This window comes from Alosa sapidissima, chromosome 12 (assembly GCF_018492685.1).
Source record: "Alosa sapidissima isolate fAloSap1 chromosome 12, fAloSap1.pri, whole genome shotgun sequence".
NCBI classification, from domain to species: domain Eukaryota; kingdom Metazoa; phylum Chordata; class Actinopteri; order Clupeiformes; family Clupeidae; genus Alosa; species Alosa sapidissima.
In genome coordinates, this window is record NC_055968.1 from 3,164,163 (window position 1) to 3,177,500 (window position 13,338).

Genomic DNA, 13,338 nt, shown 5'->3' on the forward strand with positions numbered 1-13,338 from the left:
CATATTGTATAATTACACATGAAACCTTTAAAAAATATCAAAGCATGCCAAACACATTCTATGTAGCGGTATACAGTGTGTTCCTGTTTTCAACACAGTATTGAGAGCACCACATTGCAAAGGCTCACATCCATAACAAGGTTGTTACACCAGGTCTCCAACCTCTGATGAAATACAACAGGCCTCAGCTGCTTCAGTGTGCCCCTCGTACACAAAAGTAGCCACACAGCAAGCAAAGCTCGCCACCGCGCAAACAAAAGCAAAGAAAACAATCTTGAAGGGGCAGAATAAATACGGGGTGCTGATCCAAAAACACACTGGTAAAGTCACAGCCTCAACTCTGATAGAAACTACCAATATGAAGCTGAAAAGGCTATACTGACATCATGCTTTTTCCCAAAGGCTTTAGTCAGCGTACAGTACAATGCCAATCAATCAGACAAAAATAATAATAACAATAATAATAATAATAATAATCAGTATATACTGATTTATCCTATGCTTTTGCAGAGCCTTATGAAATCACTATTGCTTCACTTCCCTGTTATGTTTGCACTGAAATATATTTGTGTTTGAATTCAGAGAAGTCTGTATAACCTAACACCACAGCCTGTCTTACATCCTAACTATGTCCCTGCAGCTAAACTTAGACAAAAGGGCTTACACCCTTTATCACTTACTGTGTATGTGTGGTTTGTGTTTGAGTAAGGCAGACTATGTGCAAGCGAGGAGTGTGTGTGTGTGTGTGTGTGTGTGTGTGTGTGTGTGTGTGTGTGTTGTGTGTGTGTGTGTGTGTGTGTGTGTGTGTGTGTCTTCGTGCAAGCCCTGAACTTAAAATCAACAAAAACCTCACACAAATTTGAGAAAATATTAATGAAATGCATAAATAAAAATAAACATAAATGACAAGAACCGAGAACCTTTTTGTCTGCTAACTCCACTGCCTTCAGGGCACAAATATTGCATTGTTTCTTTCATCTTGGATTAAATCCAGTAAATTAATTTTCTTATCTGCCTTCAGCAACACTGAGTATCTTAAGCCAAATTCTTTGAAATGTCTTTCCTTAAGAGCAAATATTTATCCATTGTTGTTGGAAGATTTCTCCTGAACTGCTTGTCCTCAGCATTGTCTGAATTAGCTGTGGAAAATTCTATAATTCTATCAAACCTGATCAGACATTAAACTTCAGGGGGCGTTTTAAAATTCTGAGAGTACTCTGTAGCAAGCACACAAACAGACACGTGAGAGAGAGTCTGACGAAATGCTTCATCTTAGCTTAACTTCCAGCTGTGAAGTTCTTCTGTGCACCTTGGTGACAGATGTGATGCCCCCAAATAACAGGCCACAGACAACATCTTACCAAAGGAAGAAAAAACTGTAATTTAAAATCCAAATGATGGTAATCCTCCTCTTTTGACACCCACTCTGGTAGCACCACAACACAGAGAAGTAATTACGAGGGAGTCGACAGCGAGTGCTTTCTCCTTTTGTTGCGGTCTCTCCCATAAAAGTCAGCTCCAGACCGTATGAGGCAGGCTGCTGGGACGGGGAAGACTAGTGGTGAGGGAGAGGGACCTCAGAGCGCCGGGGCTCTGCCTCACACACTCCCACTCTGCAGTGAAGCTAGCTTCAGGAGCAGTGGACGGAGCCTAGCACACTCCGCACACAAGCGCGCAACACACCACTCTCCACATCTACTCTGCTGCTTTAAAGCAATGTCTCAGCCTCTACCGGCCTCACATCTGCAAGAAGAAACTACTTTTAAAATATAGAAACTCCTGCCACAAACAAATCACTACCATGTATATTATTGATCATATACATTGAGATGTCTACCACAGAAAAAAAAAGTGTTTACATTTCCAGTGGATGGAAACTGCCACCGTAGCTGTACAATCATGAAAATGATTTGTCCACAGTGACTCATACTCTTAGAAAAGTGTTATTATTTTGCACCATATGTGTATTAGACATACTACATAGGCCCATGTATAGCATACATCTCAACTCAACAAAGAAACAAAGAAATGCTTAGCAAAATCATTAAACTGTGACACTGACTCCCTTCCAGGATTAACCATATTTCTTATTTTAAAATATTGATTACAAGGAAATATGTCTTTAAGGTAAACAATATTTTACAGTAAGAAGCTATTTTTACACCATAAGAAATGTAAATTTAAAAGCACTGATGTAAGTAAGAACCTCAACCAATAATACTTGCTTTTCTAAATTAGTTCATTTTTTACATGAATACATTTTTCATTAGTGAGAGGGACCTACACCTTGCGCAATTTAAAACAGAGTTCATAAAAGAAAAATTTGGACTATGCAAAAAGTCAGGTTGAGAGGCAAGAAATGTATGGGTCTAATTATTCAGCGTTTTGATGTAAATGTAAACAATGAATTATAAACACGTTGCAATCAATTAATAACCCTAAAATGAAAACAAACTGCAAATCAATACCCAAGGTTTATAAAATACAGATATAGAGTTTGTTTGAAATTGCTTATTTTAGCTCATTATACCTTACATAGCCTTCATCACACATCATTCAAACGCCTAATTCGTGCAGCATCTTTTCTTTTTACTTTCTTATTGACATGTTTCACATGTTTTAGTTGAGCAGCTGAAAAGGTGAATTGACAGATGCCTGTGAATTTAATACAATACATATAATTTGGTGTTTAGTCATACACATTATCTGATGCATAATTATTGACTTATTCCAAGATTACTTTATTCTACACTAAAACTATGTAAGGAATCCAGTGGTGTGCAATTATGTGTGACAGGACTAGGGCAAGATAGATATTATGCAAAAAAAGGATTTTAACTGCCTAACTGCTATATGATTTAAATAGTGATGCACACTCTTTTTCAGTTAGAACTGACAAATGCATTACAATGAGGTAGTACGTGACATACAGATGCAACTTGTAATTAATTTAATGTTGTATAAGAAGTACTGATCAATGGAACGCAACTGAAAATTATTTGTTTATTTTTACAACTAATGTGGCCGCAGCTGTCACCTCATCTAACCCCCGCGCCCGTCCATTCTATAGAACTCGGCAGAAAACTGCTGCGACTTCACCAAACGCTGCCACAAGCTTTCCCTTCTTAACCAAACACTTTACATTTTACACACTAAAAGTGTCTCAAAATATTTTTATTCTGTTAAAATGCGACGGAGGCCTAAACCAGATGTGCTTCGAACTCCTGACACTCTGCTGGAAAAGCCGGGCAAGTTGGAGACCCAGATAGCTGACCTAATTGATATTGCAAAGTTAAACACACACTGACCATTACAAAAATGTTCAATTCTTGGATAAATATGTGACTGAATTATGTCTTGACGGGTCTAATGTCAAACTGTGCATCCAAAACGGGCATTATCAAAGGCGTTGCACAATAGCTGTATATTTCCAAGGATTAGAAAGTTGGGAATGAAATACGCTTTGCTACACGAGAAACTGTGTTCCTACTGACATGTAATGTATTTTTGCAAAGAATAAAAAAAAAACAAAGTAGTCTACAGACTTTGAACTGAAGCTGAACTAACACTGGTTTGGGAAAAAGTTGAAACTCCCACTCCTCAAAGACTTTTGACGACGTCTCGGTGCTTATCAATTGCACCGTTATTCTAACAGCTCTTAAGCAAAATCGAAGCGAAGAGCACTGGACATATTACTGTTCAAATCAGGCAAAATGCTGGTAAGCAACTAATCATGTCAATAGATCAATAACGAGTGTCACAAACGAGAACGTGTGTACTGCGCTATGTTTAGATATAACAGCACCATAATTGTTGATACCGTAAGTGTGGCATGAAACAAACGTTTACATCGAGGGCATGGAACTTGCATTAGAGATAAACTACTGTCTTCCTATTAACTGTTCTTGTCCTCCTTCTCTTTCAACGTGTAGGCTATAGGTTTACATGCACCAATGACCAAGTCATGAACAAAACTGCTGTTTGCCGTAGCCCATAGTCAGAAACAAGAGTTCACAGATTTACAAACACAGGCTGCATGTACTGTACAGTACCAGGCGGTCGCCATCCGCCATGTGGTAGTTAGTTCAGATGGCTCTGTCAGACCTGGAACGGCCGCAGCACACAAAGTTACTTGTCTTAAGCAACGTTAGCCTCACATTGCCAGTCCCGCCCCGACGACAGAGAACGCAGAAATGTAACAAATAAGGTTAAATACATACAAAAAGCTCACTTACCTGTGTTAGACATAGCGGCGAATACATATCTGGTGTTTTATCTTGAATTTGTGAGGTATGAGTGTATGTTTGGATAACTGTTACAAGTCAGCGTGTTTATGTATGTGCTGATGTGTGTGAGTGTGTGTATGTGTGCTTGTGTATGTGTGGGGGTGTATGAAGACTCTATGTGTGTCCGTGTACGCGTGATGGTTGTGTCCGTGTGTATGAAAAGAAAAAAAGAGAGACAGAGAGAAGGGAGAGAGGGAAAAAATTAAAGCCTGCTTCTTGCTTTCACATTTCCAACTCTACGAACTGCAACCAACGCTTCACCGCTCCATAGAGCTGAACCTTAACCCCGCCTCGAGTTACAGCTTCCACTCTCCGCACATATTTACTGTGCTCTGCAGTTAAAGTCGCAGAGCAGTCCCCTTCTCTGGAGTGGGAGTAACTTTCATCAGTGGCATGATCAACTTAAGAAAAGTCCCGACACAGAGCTGTTCCGGTAAATGTGCAGAATTTTAGGCAAAGCAAGGTGCAGGAAAACTACTTAATCGCTGAGCGGTGGCTTTCTCCCATATTTGAAAAAGCGACTGTCAGTGAAGGATTCTTCTGGATTCTTTAGGAAAAACTCTGAAATTAACTGCACAGCATTCCTCTTCAGGGTCGACTCGAACGTTCACACCAGCCGAAAGCATTGCAGGCATGTGGTCTGGCTTTACCGTGGAGTCCACAGTCTATCGGATTTACGCACGAGGAAGACTGGGTAGGCTACGGCTCGGGAAAATGCTAAAATCCTTGAAATCAAGATAGTTGAGTCTGGTAAAACTGGCACTCCACTGGTAAATCCTGTTTATTTCAACCTGAGATTAAAAGAAATGAAGCAGACGAACTGTGTCCATTCAATTCAACACAGAGCAGAGACGACACTGTCGCCTCACCGAGTCCCGTCCGGCTACAGTTCACTTTTACCCACTGTGCCCGGAGGACAAACTCTTTGCTCATCGTAGCTCCGCCACCTAGCCCCGCGGTGTCTTGAAAGATAGACCAATGTTTAGAATGTGTGAGACTAATACCAAGCTACTAAAACAGCTCATTATTACCAATTTAACATAGAAACCATAGAGTCTATCAGTAAGAGGGTATCGTGGTTTGTTCCTTTAAGTTCATTTTTGAAAGAGACTGTCGGACCGTCCAGAGCAGGACGCAAATATTAGAGCGCTCGAATCAGGAATCACAGTTTGTAGGCTTTGTCTCGTCATGTTGTCTCTTAGACCTAACGGTTATTAAATAGTGTTTATTTAACTCGTGGATTATTGCAGGTGAGAAGAGTAGCCTACTGTGTGACCGTGCTTCGCAACAGAGCAGCTGAATATCCTTACAGACCACACTTCATACACCCGAGACGGCGCACAGAGCGAAACGGAGCACACGCTTGGGCTAGTCTGTAGCATGCAACTAATTTTGTAGGTTTAAACTACTTCGTCTGGCCAACTGGCTTTTAGCCTTCAGGGTCATTCTCAAACCAAAAATATGTAGTGCTGCGGTCTAGGTGTGCAAACGTAGCAAAGCAAGTTTACAGGGACACAGTAAACAGACAGGTGAAAAAGGTAGCTTATGTGTTTCTCGAATACAGCATGGTAAACAGATATAAGACTTGTTGGTAAACATGCTGTAATTTTACGGAAAGTAGATATTGCAAGGCGCTCTGAATTGCATAACGTCTGTCGGGGCACATTTATACGATTACCCATTGGTCATATAATCAGGCATTATATGCAACAGTGAGTGCCCTGCTAACCTCCTAACTTGGTAATCTACTTTCCAGTCAAATGAGTAGAAATGCATATGGTTCAGCTAAGATTGTTCTTGATTAATAGGGCTATTATAACCAAACCACTTCTACCATACATGTATGAATATGAAGATTTTTAGAATCAATGAATATGAAGGTTTTATAGAAAATAGGCCCATTTCACCATCTTCCCAGAGATAAAAAAAAAAATGGTACCAAAGCTTTTCAGGCAACAAGTATTGCTTTTGAAGGGACCGCAAATGCTGTAGAAGATGATATTGAGTCTAAATGGATGGTTTAGTAAGGAAAGCCTACCATATGGCAGCCTATCCAAGAAAGGACTACATGAATAGGAACAAACATAATATGCAGAATAATATGCTATCAAATTTCCATATCACAGAAACATAACATGTAGCTGATTAGCCATTTAAAGACAATTTAGAACCTATTGAGACGTTTGATAATCAACATTATTTTGGCCACCCTCTGGTTAATAACCGTAAGAAACAAGTCAACTGGGCGCCCCCTAGGCAGTGTCCAGGGTAGCGACCTCCGTCCCAGAGTCGTCCCTTCTGTTGTCCAGCCCCTTTCCACCTCTTGAACAAGCGGTGAGTCTGGGCATAACTAAACACTCTCGTTGACAAGGCCAACCACCTGGATGTTTGAGCGCATTAGCTGAGTGCTGATTCTGGGGGGGCAACAATAGATAGCCTACTTATTAAGATACAACCAGAAATATATTGTCAAATAACAGTGGAACAGCTCCAATATTTATCCACACACCATGTTCTTTTCTAAAAATAAGTAAATAAGAGAGGCAGTTACGATTATAAGAATGGCCAGTTGTAAAGTAAATATAATACATCGAAGCATTATGATGTGGCATGCATACTCCATGAACAGCTTCTTAAAATAAATAAAATGGCACCTATTAAAAAGCCTAGGCTAAGTTTGCCAAAGTCTTCGTTGGAGTGCATCTCTGTTTGCATCTCACACTAACCTGCTGAAATGGCAAAGTCCGACCTTCCCTCGTCCCTAGTAGCATGCAAAGGCTCTTTTCTGATTGGGCGAAGCCCATGGTTTTAAAGCTAACGATTATTTTATTGGACAAAAATCACGTCACTATGAATGTCCAGGAATGTAGCTAATTGCAACGACTCGGGCACTCTACAGAACCCAAACACAGTCTAACGATACAGAGTACTTTTACTATTTAGCAATAGGTTATTTCATCACTGCACAGTACTACATCATCCAGGGGTAATAGAGGAAGTATTATACGTGCAATTTCACGATGCCTCTCAGTATCTGCATTGGCGTAACATCTGCAAGGTTTATCGCTGGTAGAAGCGGATAGGCAGAAGGCAAGGTAGCTTATCACAAAATTTCAACAGAGCATGTACGCATCTTTCTGTATACAATCAGGTATAATATAAGGAACTTAGTGTAGGAATGTGCACGTACCATTGCATAAAGTACGTGGCTAAACTTTAAAATGTTGAGACGAAGTGCTTCATTTCAGCAAGCCTTGTTTTATGATGAAAAAGTAGTCTATTAGAACTTCATGTCCCTGATGAACATATCAGATACCTAGAAGACTTAGTATGAAATTAAAAATTAAGAGGCGGGTTGATCAAATTAATAAGCTTGTTTCATTCCGAAAAGTAATAGGCGCTTTTCTCTTCATTCCTTGATACTTGACAGCGATCCAAGCGGGACAGATCTGGCTGGCTGACGAGACTCTCTCTGACTGTCTTGGCTTGGTATGTTAGACTCAGGACAGAAGTTGCAATCGATTCAGCGACTCCCCTTGTTTATGTCCGCAATCGCTGCAATTTGCATTACCACGCAGTAGTCTACACCAGCGGCGACTACAAGCCACCTCTCCCTCGCCAAGTCCTCCCCTCCTGAAGTCATACTAGCAAATCAGCGCTGTATCGTGTGGCTCACAGACCCCTGGCTGCGTTCTGCTTCTCCACAGGAAACGTATTCCCCTCTTGCCAGCTTCTACCAAGCACTATGCGGCAGGACCGCGCGTACGCATCGCCGTCCACCGCTTGTCCGAAAGGGGGAGGCTGCGGAGACCTTGCACAATCCGACTGACGAGACATGGATAGCATCCGTACATTACAGATAGCAACCTTATTTCACACATGATTATTTTAAAGGGGGAAAGCATAAAACTGTGCAGCCAACGGTTTTAAAAATCACAATCACAGGGAAGCCATAAACTAAGCATTAGGAGTAACTAAATTAGGGTTAAAGCAATGCAACTAAGATAAAGTCATGGTACGATAATGTAATGTGCACGTTTTACTTATTTCAGCTGGACTGATGAACTGGAATGTTGAAATAAAGGTATGGAACCAGTATTGGCAAACATTAATAATGGAAAAAAAGTCCACATTTAACCTGACCACATACTTGTGGTCACGAGATGTTCTGTCTTTAGCCTTTGCCATTCTATTAAGGCATGCATAATGTTTTATATATATATATATATATATATATATATATATATATATATATATATATATGGTATTTAGTTGGTAAACTTTGGAGGCTTTACTTTTTCCGATTTCTATCAGCCTTGTTATGAGTAGGTGTGGACACTCACGTCACGTCGACAAACACATTGCTATGCGTAATGTTAGCATTGGTAAAATAGTAGGCTATTACTTTTCAGCACCCAATAACTGAACAGCACCACGGGAATGACAGTACCGTTTCCGAAGAGATCACCTGATGGATCAGCAAATGGAGTTCCGATCAATCTGGTGTTTGTTAGTCAAGAACAATCGTTGGGGAAGCAAGCCTTTAACGCATATTTGCATGATTGACCTTTCTCGTTGGAAGGACCAATACATCTGGATCAGCTGTATCTCATTGTGCGCATTGTGTCAATAGTGCTACTCTAGGGGTAGGCTAGCCTACTTCTCAAGTGGTATGCCTCTTGTTAGTTTTAAAGACAATAGTTGGTTTTACTGAATGGTGTCAAGGCCTGTGTTATGTGCGCTTAACCAGTCGAGCATCCATCAAACGACACACCATAAGTAAACCAATGTCATAAAGGTGACTAGGCTAATTATGGTCATGGTACCAAACAAGCTAATGCCTGTTATTGGACATGGGGCTAGTTTTGATCTATCACAAATAGGCCATTAAACCTGTGTATGAGCTTACCTAATCATGAAACGCGCAACTTAAATGGTTGGAGAACTTCAAATTTGCAATTACCATTGCTAGATATAACTGCACCAACAACAATGAATAGTAAGCTCAACTATGCACTCCAAAAAATAATAGCCTACATTGTGTTGGCCTACTAGGTGTTGCCAACATTAGAGCCTGTATTTCACTTTTCGTAGGCCTATTCCACTGGTTCTGATTTGAAATTATCTTTTCATTCAATCATTCTTAGATGTAATGTATTGCATAAACAAAAAAGGGCCTACTTTGTGTCGATGAAACTAAAGCTGAACACTAGAGGGTAAAAAGACTACATTTATAGCATTAGCCTAGTGAAGTCTTTATATATTGGCCAGGACACCTCGGTGTCTTATGTTGCGGCTCATAAGGGACGTCTTGGCTCAAATTTCTGCCTTGTTTTACAAAAACATGGGGGCGTTAAAGCAATCTTGCCAGGACTTTCTAAAGCAGTGTTGAAGATGAAGGTAGATTGCCTGGTGTTGTAAAGGTCGTAAAAACGAAGAAAAACTATTAGGCTACTTACAATACTGAAAGAGAATAGGATATCCTCAAGGTTCAAGGTGAGGTTCAAATTTTAGGACCCTGCCATAAACCATTAGGCTAATCATTGCGCCCGAGACAACGTCGGCGAAGTAAGGTTAATTTGGAAAAAGACACTCCTCCAACATTAGAAACTGTCAGTGGGTTTAGAGATCGGGGAAAACGAGGACTAAATTGCCAATGACAGTCTGAGTATAATGGCTATCCTACTTACCAGTCCTGTTGCGACAGAAAAAAAATCCTAACTCTGATAGCCTTGGGCTTTCCGACAGTATCTTTGATTTTGAATTTGACTAGAAAACCTGGAATACAATCAGTTCAGTTGTACCCAGAGGAGGCTACTGCACACTTCCAATTAACAGAAAAAAGTTTGCAGGATTCAGGCTACACTTTGTAATCACATAACCGGAGTCTGATTGAATAAGATTGTATAGACACCTCGCATTTCTATAATGAGACACAAAGATGTTCCGGGGGCGAATTATCAAGTTTGCAAATGGCAGTGATGCGATGAAAAGACAAATCACACGTCCGCCACAAACCGCCGAAACAACCGATGCGCACTGCCCACTTGTGCCAAGTATCCCTCTAATGTGGTTGTGTGATAAATATGCGTGGGAAGTCACGTTGATAAAGCCATTTTAATGCCATAATAAGCATATAACCTAAGTTGAACGTCATTTCAAATGTTAGTCTAGCTAACCTGTCAAAAGCAAAGCATTTACATTTGCTGTTATTGGTGGAGTGGAAATATGTATAGTATTTTAAAAGCCTGAGAAATTATAATTAGCCTATTGGCTACTCTTAATAGAGGTTAGGTTACAGAAATGAAAAAAGATGATAGAAACAGATTGTGAAAATTAAATAGGCCTATGTCAAACAAACTCTGCTGAGTAAACTAGCTTACACACAGTGACAACACATCACATAGACTACTATCGGCTTATAAAAGGCACTATAATTTTCCACCAAAAATGACATTAGCCTTCATAATATTACCCCAATGTGTTCTTGAATGTAGTTCATGCGAATCGACGATGTGAGAGGAGAGATAGGCCAATACATTTTCTGAGCACTATGTCATAATGTGGTACATGTGAGGGTGCTTAACAATTGTAGGCTACACGTGGGACGTTATCATGAAATTTACTAAGAAAGGCAAGAACGACAGGTTCGGTTGCATGGTTCATATACTCATAGTGATGTGAAATTTGATAAAGTATGTATAGATGCAGTGGCAATTAGTTTAATCGTCAAATGTGCAGCCAGTTCTGCCAATCTACACATGGAGATAGAGCCTATGCCCCTCACCCTCACCGCACCACAACAGAAATGAATAAATAATAAATATGAAAACAACAAATAAATTATTTCCCCTTATTGATTTTAAAAAGTTCAGACATATCTGATTTATCGACTAGGCAACTCCCCTATACGAACTTACAGCCAAATGACTCAATGCAGATTCTTTGCACATCTTTGGGCTACTTTCGATGTGAGAGGAAATTGAACGTGTTCAATCATCAAACAAGCAAACTGTAGCCTAAAAGGGGAATGTAATGAATTGCCGATTTTAAAGAAATGTTATGTTTCCCGTTTTTTCTGTAAATGTGAATTGGGCTATATAACGCTTAACAGGCTGAGAAAGGAAGCTGCCAATAGGGATGGGAGAATAGTAGAGGAAACAATTCTAAAGAGTTTGGGTTATTTCTTAGAGAAAATATTTTAGAGCCTGGCTGTAATTAATATAACCTACATGAATAAGACTCCATGCATAGTATAGGCTATACGAACTTTAACTAAATTGTTCAGGATAATTCAGTGTAGCAGAAATAATTATTTGAACTGCAATAATAATAGCCTAATAATAATAATAATAATAATAATAATAGCCCAATGCATGGCCAATAAAGCAATACATTACATATCACGATAGCATTAATCCAATCAGCATTATTGTAATATTTTAAACGAAACAATGTTTTTAGAAGGTCACATTTTTTTCTATACGGAAGAATCAATATGATTATCATTCACACCAGTACGAATACAATTAATCTTGCCAGGAACACATCCAAGGAATATGTAGGCTAGGTCGAGAGTCCATCTAGAGGTAATACTTTGAAATTACAGCTCAGACAAACTCGTGCGCCAACAGAACTTGAAGAAACATTTTTCTTCTATGGAAGAGAAACCAGATGGAACGGATGAAAAACACATCATTGAACAACTCTTCAGACTTAACAATTTTACTACATTTTGATTATTTTGATAAAGTTTCTAAAGTCTGTCATAAAGTGATTTATTGTGTGGTAACAAACAAAAACAATGATAGTAAGAACCATTCTCATAATTCACAGCAGTAATATGTAACAATAACAACAACATTATTATTATTATTATTATTATTATTATTATTATTATTATTATTATAAAACAATACCACTGTTCACCACACAACTCATCTTGTTTTTTTTTTTTGTTGTTGTTGTTAATGGATTATGGCTATGTCAACCAAGAGCATTTCAGACCATTCTGAAAAAAACAAAAACTAAAGTAGTGAAGTCTAAAATAAACTTAGGTTGCTTAAAACAGTAACATTTGATAAACACTCTGTGTGAATTATCTGTGAAATATTGTTTCACCTGGAAAAGATGAGTATCCTAAAAATGCATTGGTGTGTAGAGCAAAATCTGTGAAATTGCAGTGAGATAACACAAGAGGGCACACTTTTGAAGCAGATTATTCAGAATTTTGGGACCATCAAAAGACAAAAAATACAGAAATACCATGGGAGAAATTACTGCAGTGAAACAAAATAACCTACAGATGCCTTTCATCTAAGCAGCTCAGGTACATCCACGATCTGCATTTGTAGACTATGTGTTAGTAATGTGTTTAAATGCTCCTTTCTCTCAGTTTTGCAGACACACACACACACACACACACACACACACACACACACACACACACACTCACATGCACACACGCACACACACTCAAATGCACACCTATATACTCATATTAACAAACACTGTACAAATCCCTGCCCTGGAAGCTTTGTGAAACATGCATGTGATGTGTAGTAGTTTGTATGCGGGTTGAAGTGGATGGGGTCCTGCGAGCTTCAGAACAGTGGCTAGCCTGGGGGTAATTACACTATCCAGTTCTGTGGCAGCATGCCTGTGGCCTTCACACACACACACACACACACACACACACACACACACACATACTCAAATGTCCCTTCCTTATGAATAAACAAGCGCTACATCTGCGGATCTGCTTACCGCGGGCCACTATTGTGCTTCGCCACCAATGAGCCAAGCAGCCTGGGCAGGCCCACACGCCACTCTCACAATGGTGCTCAGGTTAGCGCTAGCGTTAGCCCCTCCTTCTCATTAAACAGTAACCAAAAATCCTGAAGGAACAGCTATGCTCTCACACTGCGGCCTGGTGGCAAGGGTGTTTTAAATTCACGTGTGGCTCATTGTGTTGGAGCTCTACAGCATCAATGACATTACAACATTACGGTTATATAATGGCAGTCCAAAAAACAGGAGACACACACTGCCA

At 39.7% G+C, this 13,338-nt stretch overlaps 1 protein-coding gene and 1 long non-coding RNA gene across 7 annotated transcripts in view; one reads left to right on the top strand and one right to left on the bottom strand.

Moving 5' to 3' along the window:
- The window catches only part of nfia (nuclear factor I/A), a 145,909-nt gene that overhangs the window by 109,029 nt on the left and 23,542 nt on the right, over positions 1–13,338 (bottom strand). The window contains exon 1 of one of the 6 annotated variants that reach the window (XM_042056183.1): positions 4,236–6,037. The exons of 4 other annotated variants lie outside the window; for them this stretch is intronic. In XM_042056183.1, the coding sequence (XP_041912117.1) occupies positions 4,236–4,262 (27 nt within the window). In that variant the 5' untranslated portion in view covers positions 4,263–6,037. Of the gene's footprint in view, positions 1–4,235; positions 6,038–13,338 lie in introns of those variants that run through there. One more of the 6 variants, XM_042056186.1, reaches the window with a different exon arrangement.
- LOC121677486 overlaps positions 4,914–13,338 on the top strand; it is a 26,868-nt gene continuing 18,443 nt past the window's right edge. The window contains exon 1 of the long non-coding RNA XR_006020997.1: positions 4,914–4,980. This is a non-coding gene — a long non-coding RNA (uncharacterized LOC121677486). The remainder of the gene's footprint in view (positions 4,981–13,338) is intronic.